This window comes from Psammomys obesus, unplaced genomic scaffold, assembly GCF_907164565.1.
Source record: "Psammomys obesus unplaced genomic scaffold, mPsaObe1.curated_primary_1811, whole genome shotgun sequence".
Taxonomy (NCBI): Eukaryota; Metazoa; Chordata; class Mammalia; order Rodentia; family Muridae; genus Psammomys; species Psammomys obesus.
The window spans coordinates 12,292,002-12,306,110 of NW_026585691.1; the positions used below are offsets into that span (position 1 = coordinate 12,292,002).

The window sequence follows — 14,109 nt, forward strand, 5'->3', positions numbered from 1 at the left end:
TGCTTTGCCGTGTCATCTGGTGGGGTAACATGGCTTAAGTCAAATCCAGTTTAGATGCCTGGAATCTAGCATAAACTTTGACCTTGCTTTTGAACTTTGACCTTACTCTTGAACATTCGGTTTCTTAACTATACAAGTCTTTCTCTTTATTGAGTGAGCAATACATACCTGAAAACTCAAAAAATAAAAATTAAAAAAAGGGAAATACAAATAGGTCGTAAATTGTTGATAACTTCAACTTTCTGTGTGTGTGTGTGTGTGTGTGTGTGTGTGTGTGTGTGTGTGTGTATGTGGTTCTGAGGATTAAATCCAGGCCTTTACGCAAGCATTTGGCCACTTCTATACTCTCAGGCTAAACTCAGTGACTCTTGTACTCACTTTCAACCTCCTTTTTGTGTCGTTAGGTCAAACAGAGAGCTGATTAAAAAGGGCAGCCCAAAATAGGTGTTTTTGTTGTTTGTGTGTATGGGGACCATGGAAGGGGCTGGAAGGAAGGGCTTGAGCAGAGGTTCTTAACGTGTGGGTCATGACCCCCTTGGGTCAAATGATGCTCTCACAAGGGCTTGCTAAGAGTGTCAGAAAACACAGACATGTACATTATGATTTGTAACGGTAGCAAAACCACAGTTATGAAATAGCAATGAAAATAATGTTGTGGTTGGATGTCACCGCAACATGAGGAACTATACAGAAAAGTCGCAGCATTAGGAAGGTTGAGAACCCCTGGACTAGAGTGAGAAAAGGGAGCGAGGAGCTCAATTAAAACCTCTTTTCAAAGAAGCGTCTGTTTCTCAGAGTGTCAAGGCTGTCAAGACACGTGGGTTTATTTCAGTGCCCAACAGAGAACTATGGTTGGAAGCAATACCGTGTAACAGAAATCCAAAGAGGTACTTACATGTCTAGCAGGCCTTGAAACGGTACCTCTCAGACTGTAGGGAGCTTAAGACAGTGGGAAGAAGGTTCATTTACGTTCAGCCCATTAGAGGCTTTTCCAGAGCAGCACATCTCTGATTATAAAATGTAAATCCAGGAGGAAATAAGGTTCTACATACAAAAACCTTAGCTTACATACAAGTTTACTTTTCATAAGGTATTTATGGCAAGAGAGCTCTACCCATTTCTAAGGGATTAACTACTATGAATTCAGCACACTCTAAGACTCCTGGGCTGGGAAATCTTTAACCACTGAGTTAGTTGTTAAGCTATGTTGTTTTTGCTGGAACAGTTGGAAGGCTCAGAGTGCCTGCCGTTTTCACAGGCTGCTGTAGATGCGTTTGATGGCATTGGCTTCTTCCTGGTCCAGGATGCCTTTTTCCACATAAGCGTCAGCTTGCTGGTTGATAAAGTCCCTCATCTTTGAAAGGTCATAATCTAGAAAATAGTATTAAAGTATTGTGAGCAAAGATAGGGGGAGGGAAAATCCCAGCACACTGTTTATCATTAAGAGACGTTTTGTGCATTAAGCGGATTACCGGCCTTGACCTTCACACTGAAGAACTTGAAATTCTGGGTTTGGGCCATGTTGTGCTGTTTAGAGTGTTTCTAGGTACCTTCACAACCAAGGGGAATATACATTTGCATTTGACCAACAAGGAAACAGGCTGGTAGACCAGGGCTTTGCAAATGCTAATGTAGCCTGAGGCTCTAGAGAGTTGCAAGGACCCAGGTTTTGCACTTTAAACAAACTCCCAGAAGTTGCTGCTGCTAAACAAGGAATGGTCAAGATCCAAAATCTCAGTGCTTTCACACCTGTGGCAAAATTATGGCCAGAAGCAGCTCTTCCAAACTCCTGAGCTTGAAATCTCAGCACAAGGCCTCCTTGGTGAGATAACACATAGTTGTTTTGATTTGTTTTTCTCCAAGTTAAGAATTTCTGTGATTACTTCATGGCTGTTTGAATTGCATGCAAGGAGCAAACAGTCAAATGTTTCATGTTTCCTATGTCCATTCTTAAAAAAATCTAGGCAAGACCATCAAACTATGCACTCAGAATAAAGAGGTCCCAGGTAAGACCGGGCCATCTTTTTATGGACTCTATACCCTTCCCCATATCTCCTCGGTTCTTCAAGTATTAATTTTTGTTTCTTTGAAACAGGGTTTTACACTGTGATTCAGATTGGCTTAGAACTCACTATGAAGACCAAGGATTTGAACTCGAGGCAATTCTCCTGCCTCAGCTGTCTGAGCCTTGGAATTACAGGCATGTGACACCATGCCTACTTTGGGATTTACTTTTTAAAAAGCACATATTTTTGTCTTCAGGGCTTTATATATCCCAGCACCTGGGAGGTGGAGGTAGGAGAATCAGAAGTTCAAGGCCATCTTCTACTATTTAGCAAGTTCAAGGCTAGCTTTAGCTACTTGAGATCCTGTTTTGAGAAATAGAAACTGAGGGCTTGTGTATTGAGTGAGAAAAGTCCACCAGAAGCTCATGTATGTCAGTGCTCGGTCCTCAGGTGGTGCCCCTTAGATTATCACACCCTTAGGGAGCATGTCATGATAAAGCCCATTGCTGGAGCTTGGTATGGTACTGAACTCTTAATCCCAGAACCATGGAAACAGAGGCAGGTGAAACTCTGTAATTTTGAGGCCAGCCTGGGCTACGGAGAAAGTTCCAGGCTAGTCAAGGCTGCATAGTGAGACCTTGACTCAAAAACAAAAACAAACAAGCAAACAAAACCATTTTTTCTCTATAACTTAAAAAAACAAAACAAAACAAACAACTGAAAGAGAAGTATGGGGTACGTCCCCCTCTACATCTGAGAGCCTTTAAGAGGAATCTTTAACTCAGTCAGTTTGACTTCAAGGATTGTAGATAATAAGAACCCTGGGAAATGGGGAAAGTTTGTGATATATGACCAGAAACAGCCCCTACCTTCTTTGTTGCCTTTTTTGTTGTGTTTCTTCAACCATTCAATGTTTTTTCTAATGGCTTCCAAATAGGCTTCTGTTTTCCCTGGAAAAGGCAAGAGAGTGAGGTCAAACACACCTAAAACTTCATTGTATCTCTTTCTATACATTGTATCTCTTTCTATACTCACGTGCTTGTGAGTAGGGAGTTTTCAGGGAGAGTACCTGCAGATAAGATTCCAGACGCAGATCAGGTTGGTAAGTATCAAGGATGGTTAGTTACACCCCGCACAAATTTAGTTTAATGTCTGTTTAAGCTCTTGAGAAAAAGATTTATTATTATTATTTTTACTGTGTGTATGTGTGTGTGTATGTGTGGATTCACATGCCCGGGGAGTCCAGAACAAAGCATCAGATTCCCTGGGTCTGGAGTTACAGGCTGTCCTAAGCCATCTGCCATGAATGTTGGGAACTGAACTCTCTTACAGGGCACTGCACGCTCTTACTCGCGGGGCCATCTCTCCAGCCCCTGCTTAGACATTTTCATTCCACTGACCAGATGGATAGATTCCCATTAGATTGGGTGGTTTCAGGTAAGGGATGGTTCTTCTGTGGAGCAGTCTCAAGTCAAGGGGTGAGTTAGAGCAGCAGATACTCACCACCTCCTTCTGGTGAAGGTTCAGAACCTCTGGCTGTAGTGTAAATTAACCCTAAGCCCAGTTTTGAGAGGGAAAAAGTCGACACTGGCATGAAAATGTGGGGCCAGGCCTTTGGTTTGATCAGAATGGTGACCTTCCGAATCAGCATGAGTGAAACTCCTTTAGGTCCACATGTTCTTGTTGGAGTTTCCTGGAATAACTGAGCACGTGCTCTGGGATACCACTGGCACTGTTGTCTGGAAGCAGGTATGAGGGATGAGGAATCTGAAGGCCGGGGAAGCTGAGCGTTTTGGGGGAGGCTAAGAAATAATAGCATTGCTTTCTGAGCTGTAACCCTCTTATCTGTGCCTCATCTGAAAGGCCAGATTCCACCCTCTGACACAGGCGCTGATAGAGCGCATCCTACACTGAAGATGTCCATCATCTCTAACCAGATGAATTCTCGGAGTTCAAAGTGTAGGTACCAAGACACCAGGGAGACACCTTGCTCTGTCTTTTTCATCTAACAGTAGAAGCCTTCAAGGTCCAGAGCCTCTGTGAAAGCCCTGGATGCCCAAGGGCAGTGTGGCAATGGCATCAATCTGAGGCCACCTTTGAGTCCTGATGCTCCTAGTGACTGCCCAGAGCTCTGTCTGACCAGGCTGGGGCTGCTGGGGACCAGAATCCCAGGTACGTAGTTACGACGGATGCTGGCGCCAGGGTCTGCAATCAACTTCAACCACCTGGAGGGGACTTCCTGAGAAGTTGCTAAACTACCCCCACACTGACTGATTTTATCGCTCCCAGGAAGAGCCATGGAATGTGCCACTTATGCAGGAGATAATTTGCCCCCTTTTCCCGCTTGGGAGGGTAGTCGCTCCCTTATTTCAAAAATATAAAAGTATAGCTCCAGTGAGCAATAAACAGACCTGACAACTCATTGCCTGGTCTCGTTCCTTGTCTCTCGCCCGTTTTTCTTTCAGGCTTGGTCCTCCTCGGGACCCCACGAATTACTAGGTCCCGAGGGTCAGGGCATGGGGCCATGCACTCATCCTGCACTGTTCTTTCTGCTCCAAAATGCATTCTCATCTACTCTTCTGTCTCCACCACCTTTGAGGGAAGCCCTATCATCACTCCTTTATTTCACAGATGAAGAAGCTGAGGCACAGAGAGAGTAAAGCAACATGCACGGGCACACACACACACACACACACACACACACACACACACACACACAGATGGTTAGTTGTGGAGCAAGGACTGAACTTGGGGGAATCTCATGACGGTCTGCTCAGTGTATCACTGCCCGAAGAGCCTCCGGGGTTCCAGTTTCTACAACAGCGTTTAAGAAGACTCTCTTAACAGCTTTTTCTTCCTGGACGGAGGCTTTGGCCTGTTGTCATGAATGTCAGAGAAGGCGGCTGGCCAGATGGCCCACTGGGTTGTAAACGCTTACTTTGAAGAGCCCAAGGACTGGAGTTCCATCCCCAGAACTCATGGGAGGTGGGAAAGGAGAGAACGGGGGCTTGAAAATTGTTCCCTGGCCGCTGCCGCACACATGGCCACACCCCCTCACTCTCATAGGTACAGTAATAATCCACTAAAAAATTCGTCAGAACATGCACGAAACAATGTCCCCTGGCTGGTGTTTACCATTCGGCGCAATCTACATGGGCATTGCCACTACTAGTTGGGGAGTCGACCCACAGGATTTAGTAAATTTGATTACTGATTTATTCAAGACACGGTCTCTCCGAGTTCCCTGATTGGCCTGGAACTTTCTACACAGACCAGGTCGGCCTCCAACTTGTGGTTATCCTCTGCCTCTGCCTTCTATGTATTGGGATTTTGGCGCGAGGCTGTCATGCCTTCTGGTTTTAGTAACATGATGATTTTCTGTTTCAAAATAAAATTTACTTAGATGAGACATTTTGAACAAGGAAAGAAATCTTAGTTAGTGTAGACTATTTCAAACTTAATTCTTCTTGTAAAGAGTTTAAATCAAGCTAGTGATTCTCATATGATTTATTTTGATAAATAGATAATTTATCATTAGCATATTAGATAATTAGGGCTTCTGAAACTTTTGAGTGTATCTTAATATATTCCTCTAAATGATTTCTTCAAATAACTTAAAGCATTCTTTTGAAAACCCAATCTTTGATACTATATTATAATGTGGAAAGCCTATATGAGAAAGAGGGAATCAATGTTCACTCACTATTTAAACACATCAAAAATGGTGAATTAGTAAGGTTAAAACTGTTTCAAGGGAGCTGGATGTGGTGGCGCACACCTCTAATCCTAGCACTTGGTGGGGCAGAGGCAGGCAGATTGCTATGAGTTTGAGACCAGCCTGGTGTACAAGGCAATATGTAAGATCCTAGACAGGGAAGGGAGAGATGGGTATGGTGGCTCACAACTTTAATTGCAGCACATAGAGGCAGAGAGACAGAGAGGCAGAAAGGCAGAGGCAGAAAGGCAGAGGCAGAAAGGCAGAGGGCCTCTGATTTGAGGCCAGACTGGTCTACATGTTGAGTTCCAGGACTACCAGAGCTACATAGCGAGACCCCACCTTAAAAATGAACACATAAACAACCCTCCCAAACCAACAGCACACATTCTTCGCCTTCATGTCCCCCTTTCAAAGATTTATTAATTTTTGTTTTATGTGTATGAGTGTTTCTCTTGCATGTATATAAGTACAGTGTGTGTGCTGGTACCCAAGAAGTCAGAAAAGGGTGTGGGATTCAATGGAACCGGAGTCACAAGAGGGCTATGAGCGGCCACGTGGGTGCTGGGTATAGAACCTGAAAGAGCAGCTAGTCCTCTTAACCACTGAGCCCCATGCTTTCCTTTATTCACACACAATAACAGGACAGCTCTCAAGTGATAGGAAATAAAATGATAGATCAATACTCCAGATCCCTTCTTCCTCAGGCATGTTCACACAGCCTCCTCAGTGGTGCTAGGTCTTTGCTGCTCACTGATGACCCCTGATAATTAACACATATCTAGTGGTGTAAGGAATCAAGCATCAGTCTTTTGATAAACAATCTTGATGTGATTCTAATGCATGGCAATGCCTGGCAGCCAGTGCCACCAGTTCTGAGCCCTCCACACATTTACTGGGGCATGAATTAAAACAGCAAGGATGTCAGGTGTCCTCTGCTCTTGGAGAGGAGCAGCTGGTCTCTATTTACATTTTCTCTTCTCTGAGCTGTAAAGTAAATCTTTTGTTTATGCAGTGTTCACTGAAAGCCTATGAGAGTCCATTTTGGAACGCTGAGCTATTTTTTCCCCCAATTTATTTCAGCAGTCTTTGGGAAAAAAAAATAGCTCATGGCTGAGGTAATATGGCATGAGCCTTGAAACACATGCTGAAGTAGATGGAAGAGAGCCAGGGTCATGCCTCAGCACTGCTTCTCTGGCTGTTTTGGTCTTCAGTGCTGTGACAGAAATTCTCCTTCTTGCACACAGCCTCATTGCCCCGAAATGCTATCCTGACTCCTCCTGTCCTAAACAAAGGTAGAGATCCTAAAAACATTAGAGCTTCAAGACCATTTACAACAACAACACAAAATGGGCCAGCAAATAAGGGCGCTTGCTGCCAAGTCTAATGACTTGAGTTCAATTCCCCGGATCCACATGGTGGAAGAAGAGAACTGATCCCTGGAATTTCTCCTTCGACCTCTATGTGCCTGCTGTGGTTTGTATTCCCTCCATCAAATAAATAAATACGTGAAAAAAAAAAACCCTCAAGTTTTACATAAAGACTTGTTTTACATAATGCTTCAAACCAAGTCAATATTATACGACTACATTTTGAATTGCACATCATAGCTACTGGCATGAACACCAAGGGCCACAAAGCCACTCACTGAGCATGTAACTTGGTTGGCAGAGTTCATGCCTAGGATGCATGAAGCCTGGGTTTGATTCCGAGCACCACATACATTGAAATGGTGATAGGTGACTGAAATTCCAGCACCCAGGAGTTCAAGGTCATCCTTAATTATGTAGGGAGTTTGAAGCCAGCTAGGGATAAATGAGACTTAAGAAAATGAGGAGGAAGAGAATAAAGAGGAAGAAAAAAAAGAGAAGGGGGAAGAGGAAGAGAAGGAGAAAGAACATTATTTCTCTGCAGTGATTGTAGATGCTCACAAGAGGATCCTGGATTAGGAGTCAGGGGTCAAGGGTCATGGGTTCAAGGCCCAGCTTTATTACTCTCTGGCTATGAGCGCTTATGTTAGCCAATTCATTTCTTGTATGTTACTTTCTCGTTTGTAAAGGGGCGAATTCTGGAAAGGCAATTTATTATCTTACATAGGAGGAGACACTTCTGATGTCCTTCAGAAATGTGGGTTGATACAAAACCTCTCAAGTTTGTCTGAGCTCCCATCTCACTTGCTGGCTCAGGGAGATCAGACGAGCTCTATTTCTGGACATACCTAACAGAGTGCCTTGGGACCTGAGTGGTTATAGTCTGTTCTTATGTTGCTTAAGAAAAAGGAGCTACACGAGCTGTCAGTTTATGAAGTCAATAGGCTGACTTTTCCAGCTTCTATGAAAAAAGGGAAGAGAGGGAGAAGATGCAGGTGACAGTCACCTTTTTCATCTTAATTTCGTTATCTAGTTATCAGCACAGCAGGCCATGGCACTGCAATGAGCCTATGGTGCTACAATGCTTATCTCATCCTTTGGGCGAGTCTTCAAAAGATTTCCCAGGGGCTGCAGAGGTTACTCAGAGGTTAAGAGCACTGGTTGCTCCTCCTGAGGACTCTGGTTCCATTGCCAGCACCCAGACAATGGGTCATAAACATCTGTAACTCCACTTCTGGGTATCAGATACCCTCTGCTGGCCTCCACAGGCACTGTGCTCTCTCTCTCTCTCTCTCTCTCACACACACACACCACCCATAAAAAGAAATCAATTAATTAAAAACATATTTTCAGTGACTCACACATCAAAAGTACACAAACAACCAGTTGGTGGGAAGAGCAGCACTCAGATAATGGGATGTTTCAAAGTACACACTGTTGGTCTCTGGAGGAAAATTAAGCAAGTTTCTGGACATGGTTAGAATTAGAATTTTCATTATTAGTAAATTCTTGAATTTAGAAATAACTATTGAATCATACAAATAACTTTACCGATATAAATATTATCATGTTAAGAAAATACCGCTAATCTGTGCCAGGTGCGGTGGCTCAGATCTGTATTTTCGGAATTTGGGAGTTGGAGGCAAGAGGATCGGGAGCTTAGGGTGAGCTTCGTTACGAGGTGAATTCAAGTTCAGTCTGGACTATCTGAGACCCTGTCTTAAAAAGCCAAAATAAATAAGTACAAATAAGTAAAAAAAAAAAAAAAAAAAAAAAAGTCTCTGTGGAAATCAACACTTTAAATAGTCTAGATTATATTCAAAATCAAAATGAATTGTCTTTCACTCATTGATAAATAAAATATATTATTTTTTTGTACTAAAAATTAAACCTGATTTAAAAGTTTAATTTTTGTCTATGTGTATCTGCTGCTGCCTGAGGAGGTCAGAAGGCGGCCCTGGGGTCTCTGGGGCTACAGTTACAGGTGGTGGTGATCTGATGTGGGTGCTGAGAGTCAGACAGAGGTCCTCTGCAAGAGCAGCAAGTGCTCTTACCCCCTGAGCCAGCTGTCCTGCCCCTGTGCGAGCCTGTCAGGAAACGGAATAGACATATTTTGTAAAGCGGAGTGAGATAAGCCTAGGACATTATTGCTGTTCTTACCATTATTCCTACATATACTGCTCACAGGTCCAGCATCTGCTTGGCATGGTTAAAAAATATTTACTGTCGTTACATGGGCCCATCACCTCATACTCCAAGACCAAAGGAGACTTTCTGAGATCATTCTTGCCAGTGTGTTCTGCTTGTAATTCTTTTCTCACATGCTTTTAGCTGGGCCTTACTTTACTTTACCTTACTCTACGTTCTAATCACTAGTGCCTCCAGCTTTCTCTCCTGAAGAAAGTCTGTGTTCCACCTGCCTGATCACCAATAATTAGGATTTATGTGCATGGACAAGGCTCATGCCTGCCTATTCGGAGGGTGAGAACTATTCTGCCAGGCATGGTGGCTCAGGTTTTTAGCCCCAGCACTCAGAAGGCCGGGTCAAGAGGACTGCCACAAATTCAAGACCAGTGAGTCCCAACCAATCAGGGTTAAAGGACCTGTCTTTAAATAAAGAAAAAGGAAAAAGGAGAAAAAGAGATGGGGGCCTGGTCAGTCTTGCCTTCCACCACGTTCCTGCATTTATTTTCTACATAGCACCGACGGGTGTTCCTCACTCGACTTTAAAACAGAAGCAAAATAACCGTTGGAAAACAGCGCAAACGAGCGACTGTAAGACAAACACGAACACTTGTTCTCTTGAGGATTAATTCCTTTTTTTTTTTTTTTTTTGGTCTGGAAATGTTGGACCTTAACTTATGTCCAGTTATCTTGTATTCAGTTTGGTGTTTTCTAAACTATGTTAGACTCGTTTGTTCTCACCACAGAGTAACGTGGTCAAGGGTTGTTTGGGTCAGGAAGCTAAGTTAAACCCTAAATCTCTACCACCTTCCTCTCCCTGCATCGCTATCAGATGGAAACCCCAAGAAGGGTGAAATCTCCCACCAGTCAGTCTTAGTCTCCAAACGCTCTGCTATAGACCAGATCTGTGGTCCCGGTGTCAACAGCTTGGTTCCCAGGATGCCGCCAGAGGGGGTTGTGGGAACTTTAAGAGGCGGAGCTTCCGGGTAATAGGCAGCACACCCTTGATGGGGATGGGAGGGCGCCAGCCTCTACCTTGTTCTCCTCTCTCTCCTGGCTACAGAGTGATTTTGCTCTGCCATTGCCCCTCCTCCGATGTGCCACCTACCGCTGGCCAAAGCAATGAGAACAACAACAGATGATGGACTGGATCCTCCCAAACTATGAGCCCCAAATCAACCTTTCTCTTCATGAGTCTCAGGTGTTCTGTTACAGTGAGGGAGAGGTGACTAACACTAGGATTCTGCATAAAGCAGTGACATCTCTTCCTTCACGCTCCACTTTCACAGCGCATTCTTTGGAAATAGAAGAGCAGAGATACCCATGCCTTGTACATCAATCTAAGGTATCATCCTCATCACTGCAGGTTAAAGGAATCATTGTGTGGCTTCTGTGCTCCTGGGGAAATATGACCTTGAGGCAAAAAGGGAAGGAGAAAAGGGAGGGAGGAAACAGAATTTCTTGAAGGAATTGGTTTCAAGTCTTTCGAAAAGAAAATTTGGAGCAGATCGAGAATATCTTGTTGTTAGCAGGATGTGAAGATGGGGTGCTAAAAAGACAACAGTGGAATAAAGAAGGGGTTCCTACTACCACACTGTGCCAATCTTTCCATAAAACCGTCACTAATTGACAAGAGTGAAAAAAACTTAATAGAAAATGTTAACAGCCAGGCATGGTGGCGCCTGCCTTTGATGTCAGCACTGGAGAGGCTGAGGCAGGTGAATCTTTGTGAGTTTGAGAACAGCCTGGTCTACACAGTGAGCTCCAGACTAGCCAAGGTAGACTCGGTCTCAGAATATTTGAAAAAATGTTGACAAATATGGGGACAATGAGATGACTGAGTAGATAAAGGCTCTTGCTGCCAATCCTGACATCTTGAGTTTGATCCTCTCACATGGTGGGAGGAGAGGAACACGTTATCTGACTGCCCATGTGCGCTGTGACATGTGTATGAGTGTTAGAGTGTGTGTGTGTGTGCGCGCGCACACACACACACACACACACAAAATAAACGTAAAAAAAGTTAATGAACTACACAACATGAGCAGGAGGGGCCCAGTACTCATATTACATCATAGTATAGCAAGGAGAAAGCAAAGCCCATCCACTCATTACCAAGGATGGTTATACAGAGCCAGAGTAAAGGGTGTTGCAGGGTATTTGATCCCGTTGTAAACCCCAAAATCGTGAACTGTGAAACCCTGTTCTTGTTTGGTGTGGTTGAGCCCTATCACACACCTTTAATCCAAGAACTTTTTATTGTAACAGGTTATCATGGTGTGGTTCACCCAGCCCTAGCACACACCCTTAATACAAGAGCCTTCTGCACACAGGATTTAATAAAGTCAACCCTAGGTCAACAGGCAGAGCAAGAAACCAGCTGACAGGGATTAAGGAATAGGAGGGACTTTGAGTTGGGGGGTATTTAAGACAGGGTGGAGAAGAAAGCTTTTAGCTCAAGCTCTGGCTTTAGTTTAGGCTTTAGCTCCTCAGCTCCCTGGGTTTTTGGGCTTTGAACAGCAAGCCTTCTGCCTTGGGTTTTCTGACCTTTTGCACCTGGGCTGTCAGTTGAGCTAGTGAGAATTTTGGATTTTTTTTTCCCATCGGACCTGACTGAGAAGGAATGTCAGCTGGGTGCTTTGTCTGCCTCTCTGAGCTAGCAGGTTTTCACCCCAGCATCTGGCTCCTGAGTCTTTACTGGTAAAATAGTACAATTGGGATTTTCATTTTTATAAAACAACAAAAGGGTCCAGTGCTATGTTCTCAGATGACAACTTCACTGAGCCACCAATTCCCCTCCCTCAGGAGAGAGCACTGGCCCACTCTCACTCCCCTTCTCTCCTTCTGAGCAATAAAATGAGACATTGGTAAGACCTAGCAGGCTCCAACTATACCAAAGAGGCCAACATTTCCTAATGACAGAAAGATAAAGCAGGATCAAACACCTCTGCCCAGCTTCTGGGACATAGGGAGGTACTTTTTCTATGCTGTAACAATGCAACTTGTAACAAAAGGGGCTCAAACCACAGGATCCTCGTCCCAGCCCCAACTGGAAGATTTAACAATGTAGAACTTACAGCCCCACCAAGTCTTTTTTTTTCCTGGAGGGAAGGTGGTTTCTGGGAAAGCTGGGAAAATCCCAAGAAGGTGTAAATTTGTAGGTCAGAGGTTCATTTACTTTTAAAGGAAAATTGATGCACTGAATTTGTGATTTGTATCAGATTCTTAAAGGCATTCCCACGCTTCATCCCTGCACAACGTGAGGGCTTTGCTTTCATAAGTACGGACACTTGGGCGACCTGGCTAAGTCATCCTGTGGTTATCTGGAGGACTATTAAGCAACTTAAAGAAATACTGTCATGCCTGTAATTCGAGTGCACAGGGGGCTGGAGGCAGGAGGGTTGCCATGAATGTGAGGCCAGCGTAGGTTACACAGAAAGTTCTAGATCAGCCTGGACTACTCTGTCTCATAATACCAAGCCAAACTGAAATCTAAAGCAGCAAATATTACTATGGATCAAAACGTAGAACTGTAAACTCAACAAGTCCTTTCTTCTACAAATAAATAAGTAAAATAAATGCACAAATAAGTAAATAATTGCTCCATAAGGTAGGATTACAAACCAAACATTAAAGACATAAAAACATAAACGACTGTGAATACTCCCTCAACCATGAATATTTCTTCCTAAGCACAACAGCCTCTGAACACAAAATAATGAGACCACCTTGCCACCCCAGAAGATCATTAAAACATAGTTATCCAAGTGTAGGTGCTGCATGCTAATTTTAACTCCACAGACTGTACCGTGTGGGCTTGCTGTTGGATCTCCCCACTCTGGTAATTTTAACTCCATAGATCATGCTGTGTGGGGCTTGCTTTTGGATCTACCCACTCTGGTAATTTTAACTCCACAGATCGTGCTGTGTGGGGGCTTAATGTTGGATTTCCCCACTCTGCCAACCTTAACCACGCAGACTGTGCCGTGGCGGACCTGATTTTGGCCAGCCCTCCTTGAGTGTTGAAAACCCCCGCTTCCCCGGCTTCATTGCCAACCCCAGAGCTGTTAGATCCAGACCTTTGGCTTCATCTGTCTTTCCTCCTAGGTTGGAGTTAGCGTCTTTTGTAGAGTCTTTTAGGGTTCCGTATTCCTTCTCCATCTTGGCGGCTTCTTCCTTGGTACTGTCCGTTTCTTCGTGACTCTTCTCTGACGGCACTGTGATCAGATAGTGCACTGTTGTTAAAACATCATTTCCTGCCTTCCTTAATTCTTAATGTACAACAAACTTTACTGAAAAGATATGGGCTGTGGTCGCACTGTGTTTTTTGAACTATCTAATCCAATCGTCTGCCATCATTTCACAGAAAGGAGAAACTGAGGCTCCAGGAAGAAAAAGATGCTTAGGGTCACCCAATTAGTCAACAAGAAGCTAGGTCCAGACTCCCAGCACCCCAGATTCTGAATGAGCAGGCTTTCTTCAACTACACCATCATCAGAGAGCGACTGCTTGTCTTGCTTCTTTATTACTGTATTATAGATTGGCTTTCACTATGTTATCTTTGTACTCCTTTCTCAAGCCATCCTCCTCAGCCTCCAGAACGCTTGGCATGTACAATCAAAACTGGCTATTTGTTTTCCTTCCTTCCTTCCTTCCTTCCTTCCTTCCTTCCTTCCTTCCTTCCTTCCTTCCTTCCTTCTTTCCTTTCCTCCTTTCTCCCTTCCTTCCTAGGCAGGTAGACAAACCCGGAGCATCATGTATGCTAGGCAAGCGTTCCACCACTGAGTCACACCCTCAGCCCAGTTTATCTTAATTTAGTTAGTGTTGACAGGGA

General features: G+C 44.0%; 1 protein-coding gene across 1 annotated transcript in view; it reads right to left on the reverse strand.

Moving 5' to 3' along the window:
• Positions 1-783: 783 nt before the first annotated feature.
• Positions 784-14,109, reverse strand: part of Scg3 (secretogranin III) — a 35,522-nt gene continuing 22,196 nt past the window's right edge. Inside the window, exons 10-12 of the mRNA XM_055598711.1 lie at positions 13,355-13,492; positions 2,876-2,956; positions 784-1,371 (exon numbers count right to left, since the gene is read on the reverse strand). Coding sequence (XP_055454686.1) covers positions 1,253-1,371; positions 2,876-2,956; positions 13,355-13,492 — 338 coding nt within the window. The 3' untranslated portion in view covers positions 784-1,252. The remainder of the gene's footprint in view (positions 1,372-2,875; positions 2,957-13,354; positions 13,493-14,109) is intronic.